Source organism: Eschscholzia californica, unplaced genomic scaffold, assembly GCF_041429995.1.
Source record: "Eschscholzia californica isolate CP2 unplaced genomic scaffold, dmEscCali1.0.p SCAF_1, whole genome shotgun sequence".
In the NCBI taxonomy this organism is placed as follows: domain Eukaryota; kingdom Viridiplantae; phylum Streptophyta; class Magnoliopsida; order Ranunculales; family Papaveraceae; genus Eschscholzia; species Eschscholzia californica.
Genome location: NW_028238198.1, coordinates 85934867 through 85940098, shown reverse-complemented (window position 1 = coordinate 85940098; position 5232 = coordinate 85934867). Strand labels below are relative to the sequence as shown.

General features: G+C 34.4%; 1 protein-coding gene across 1 annotated transcript; it reads right to left on the bottom strand.

Annotated features, from left to right (window-relative positions):
• Positions 1–371: 371 nt before the first annotated feature.
• LOC147570519 (major latex protein 146-like) lies at positions 372–1687 on the bottom strand. Its single transcript, XM_086657062.1, has 2 exons — positions 1198–1687; positions 372–757 (listed from the first exon to the last, which is right to left on the bottom strand). The coding sequence occupies exons 1-2, from the start codon at positions 1382–1384 to the stop codon at positions 495–497; spliced, it is 450 nt and encodes a 149-aa protein (XP_086513188.1). The 5' UTR covers positions 1385–1687; the 3' UTR covers positions 372–494.
• Positions 1688–5232: the final 3545 nt, after the last annotated feature.

Below are 5232 nucleotides of genomic sequence, written 5' to 3'. Positions count from 1 at the left end.
AGTCTATCATTGTGAGAGAACTTTGTATGTTTTGTTTATGAGATTGTGTAGATCTAAAGAAACTTTATTCTATGAAAGTATGTTGATGAGAAGCTTTTGAGTTTATTTGAGTGTATTGGTGTATCTATACCTTCTAATCTCAAACAGTGGCACGTACTCCTTGATGCATTAATCTAGAAAGATGGTATAGACTCCGTTTGAGAGTAGTGAATAGACTCCTTGATTACTAGTCTAACGTTACTCAAGCTATTCATGATCGGAAGACTAAAAAGAACAAGGATTGGAAAAACTTCATTTCCGTCTGCACCCGAGCTGCAATCATTTAGCTTCAAAAAAGCAAAAGCATTATGGATGACACATGAGAAAGTGTCTTCAATGGAAAACATGAAAATGGCTTTTATTTATGCAATACCAAGATTAGGCGTGGTATACCCACACAACTTTTATTTATTACAGGGCTTAATACATAAGATCATGGCATAGAAATGGGGAGGTTAATTAGAACTTAACACTTGAGATATCCTTCTAGGAACTTCTAGAATAGAAGTTGGAAAAGGAGCATTCTCATCTTTCTTCTCAAACTCAAATTCCCATTTAGCAATGCAGCTCCCCTCACCCTTTGGAGTAACACAAACCAGTTTTACGTCAAATCTATTAAAAAGATTCATCACTTCTCCTCCAATGAAGCTGCAACTTATTGACCTATTTCTGTTATCCAACAAAGTCGTTCTCTCCTTCAGAGTAAAAGAGTTACCATCTGCAAATGAATATTTTCAAAAAATCGTAAGATGTTATAGGATGATGCAGACCTGCCTTCTGGGCTGCTAGTGATACTGTTCGCTTTGGCACACCTGAGTCTCACGGTTTTAAAAGACCTCACTAGGGAAGGGTGTTTAACCTCTTAAGAAGAGCACCACACTCCGTCTCACCACTGATGTGGGATTGTTGCCACAACACACCCTCTCAAGACCACATCATAGTAGAGTGAATCGTGCTGATAACGTGTTATAGGATGGTGCGCACCAACCATCTGGACTGCTAGTGAACTGTCCGCTTTGGTACACTTAAGTCTCACGGTTTAAATTGAGGTGACTGGACTTAAACTTGTAAGTTTATATATTGCTATTTTTTAATGGGAGCAATACCCGTTCGGCCGATATAAAACAGCCTTAACCTAAAAAATTGGAGAGCACTTACCCAGTACACAATTCCAGAGCTTGACATCGCCCACATTAATTCCATCACCTTCAAGAACTTTGACACTCTTGAAAACTTCAGGAAGACATTTTATGTATTGAGTTTTTCTGTTTTTAAATACATCAAAGTACTTATCTGCAGATAACTTCACTTCATATTCAGCTTCATGCTTATGAATTTGCGCCATGTTATTACTTTCTTAACTTAATAGATAGATATGGGTATTGGATGAGTGAGGAGGTCAATTAGGGTTTATTTTATATACATACAGAGGTAGATAACAATCAAGTAATAGAGTATGGGTAAAGAAATACAAGTGGGATGAACTTGAGGTGCTCAAATTTCAAGATAAAATTGGATTCCCACTTCGATTCAATAATACAAACTTGATAGATGAATGTGTGGTAGGTACAATATTTGAGAGATTGGAGATATTTAGTACTTTATTTGATGGGCAAGTTTGGAAGTTATGTAGGGACTTCATAATCACAAATTCCTAGCGCAAAAATCGAAATTTACAACTTAATCCCATTTTATTTGATGGTGCGGCTGCACCCGCTCGATCCTCCCGAAAAAAAAATGTAGTAGTACATTTTTTTTGAGATGCATGCGTCTTTAAGTGTATATCAAATTGAGCGTGTAGGTGTATAACAAAATTAGAGGGTGGCCTAGTGGAGATACAAATGGGCTTTTGGACGGAAGGGTACTTGGATGGCGTGGGTTCGAAAACAGTCTTCCACATCTTTAGTTTTATTTTTGAAATATAGTAATAAATTCAACTACCAATCTATATAAAATCAATTCAAATATCCTAAACCCAAACTTCAATTCATCTTTTTTCCAGATCTTGGTTTTCTCTGGAGGATCCTCCTCCGGATCTTCCTCTTTTAGTTTATATGTTAGATCTATAATAAGATCTTGTAGGTTTTTAGAGAGAAAATATGGAATCTAAATCCATCTTACAAAATGTTCCTCTTTCTCTCTTAACTCTAGTAATATCATTTTCAAGATCTTCAATTCTCTCTTCTTCTTGTATTCTTCTCTCTGCAACATGGATCGCCTTATAACAATTAAATTTGGATGAAGGATATAATCCACTTTTTGGTGATTTTATATGGTTATAGAATGGAAGAATGGATATAGAGGTCATGAGAAAAGAAGAGTTAATGTTGCCGATTTCTACGATGAACATCTCAAGAAGATTGAAGATGAATTTACACAACAAGAGAAAAGGCCGATCAAGATTGCACTTTTATTAGTTTAATTATTATTGATGTAATTTTATTTTTGTTTGGTTATTTTCATTTTTGTTGACCTTTAAGGTCTTTTAATCTGTGATCTTTAGGATCCTTTCATCTTTCAACCTTTAGGGTCATTTTATTGAGTAGGTGTGTAGTCAATTTCTTTCTCTTCATGAGGCACTTTACATTTAAAGGTATGTAACTCTCATGAAGTTTTCAGAGGATACAGAAATAAGAATTATCATCCATGTAACATTGTGATTTTATCACTTACGAATGAAAATGGTTTCACTTGGAACTGGAAGACAGAAGTAGCACTATACATAAAAAGAAAAGTTACTATAGAGAAAAGAAATAAGAGACAAAAATTAGAGAGAGTAAGAGTATTAAAGCAAAAGTTATAGATGTAGAAAAAGAAAACAAATTTGGAAAAAATACTTGGAAACTAGAAAACACAATTTTTTTGATGTATAATGGAACCAATATACTTTTTCTTTATGAGAAATGGAACCAATATACTTTCTTTTAAGATCACATGTTATTCATCCTTTTTTTTTCTTTAGTCTGGATCTATGCAAGTGGGGTGACTGGACTGAAAATAGGAGATATGGTGCGAAAAAAAGTTTTACTTTAAAGCGTAAATCTTTTGTTTTAATCCATTTAGCAAAAGTTCAAAATGTTTAAGTTAGATAAAAAAAAATTTAGTCTTAGGGTGTGCTTGATATCACCTATTTCCATGAAAATAGAAGAATTTCTATAGAAATTGGTATTTCACCATTTGATACAAAGTATATGGCAATGTTTTTAATTTCTTATAGTATCTATTTCCATGAAATACTCCATTTTTTATGAGAAATGGAACCAATATACTTTCTTTTAAGATCACATGTTATTCATCCTTTTTTTTCTTTAGTCTAGATCTATGCAAGTGGGGTGACTGGACTGAAAATTGGAGATATGGTGCGAAAAAAAGTTTTACTTTAAAGCGTAAATCTTTTGTTTTAATCCATTTAGCAAAAGTTCAAAATGTTTAAGTTAGATAAAAAAATTTAGTCTTAGGGTGTGTTTGATATCACCTATTTCCATGAAAATAGAAGAATTTCTGTGGAAATTGTTATTTCACCATTTGATACAAAGTATATTGCAATGTTTTTAATTTCTTATAGTATCTATTTCCATGAAATACTCCATTTTTAATTCCCCCCCCCCCCCCCCCCCCCCCCCCCCCCTTTTTAAGATAAGATCCCATGGAAAGTCTGAAACCAAAGAAATAATATTTTAATATATTTAGATACTTGAAACTCAATATTTATCTCCATATATGATCACAATAATATTCTTATCAATATTAGAAAAAACACACTGTTACCTATATGTTGGCAAATTACATTTTTATCCTTCTTTTATCTTAAAATGACAATTTTACCCTCTTATAGTATAAAATCAAATTTTTATCCTTATGTTATCAGAGTTACTTTTTTTTATTTCTATGTTGTCAAAAGTACGTTCTTACCCTTCTATAAGATCAAGCCGTTAAGCCCTTGTATATCCCATCTCCTCTTCGCTGACGACTTGATCATATTTGGTAATACAACTACACGAAACTTGAACTCTATCCTTGAGTTAATGCACCTGTACTCTTCTTTTTCAGGCCAGAGTGTTAACTTCAGCAAATCATCTATTTTCTTTAGCTCTGTGGTGCCTCCTTTAATCAGGAATCAATTCAGCTCCTCCCTTCAAACTCCAGTCATGAACTCCCACGCTAAATATCCGGGGGCCCTGATTTTGAAACCTGGAAATAGAATAGATTCACATCATTGGCTATCAGAGAAATATAACAACTCTCTCTCCGATTGGAAGGTCAAACTAACTTCACAGGAAGAAAGAACGGTATTAATTAAATCGATACTTAATAGCTATTGTACTTACCCATTCAGTTTCCAGATTTTGCCTTCACAGATTATCAAAGAGTTGGAACAAGCCTCCAGGAGTTTTTGGTGGGGACATGCACAGTCAGATCATAAAATACGCTTCATCAAGTGGGAGATTATATGTAGTCCGAAACAAAATGGAGGTCTAGGAATCAGATCCCTCAAAGAAGTCAATGAAGCTCTATTAGCTAAATTAACGTGGAGAATGTTAGTGTCCCCTAATGCGATCTGGGTAAGACTTCTCAAATCTAAATATTTTATCAATGATAATTTTTGGACTACACCTGTTAGGCAAATTCTCCTTTGTGGAGATCAATGTTAAAAACAAGACTAGTTTTATCCTCAAATGTGGTTTGGCAAATGGGAGAAGGATCAAGCAGAAAGATTATCAGTGATCCTTGGATACCTACCCTCAATGGACATATCCCTATCATTAGGTCTCCTCTTCCAGCTAACATTTTCTAGGTCTCAGACCTTATATTACAAAACCCAACTAGATAGAATGAAGATATAATTAAATATCATTTTGAGGACCAAACAGTTCATGCTATTTTGGATATTAGGCTACACCAAAGAACAACTCAGGACAAGTTAAGATGGTTACCCACCGAGCACGGAAATTTCTCTACCAAGTCCTACTACAAGCAGATAAAAACTCTTCCTATTTTGTCTGTAACAGCTCATGAATTTCCTTGGAGACTTTTTGGCAGAAAAACACAATGTCTCCTAAAGTTCAGTTATTCATATGGAAGTTGGTACACAATGGAAATGCAACCTTGACAAACATTGGTAGAAGAATCTCGCACATACCTTAGACTTGTCGTCTCTGTCAAACTAGTGAGTTAGAAATGACAGAACACTTA

Excerpts from the sequence above, each read along its gene's own strand:
- LOC147570519 (XM_086657062.1), bottom strand. The coding sequence starts at position 1,384 with ATGGCGCAAATTCATAAGCATGAAGCTGAATATGAAGTGAAGTTATCT. Across the intron at positions 758-1,197 it reads GCTCTGGAATTGTGTACTGG|ATGGTAACTCTTTTACTCTG; the intron begins GTAAGTGCTCTC and ends ATTCATTTGCAG.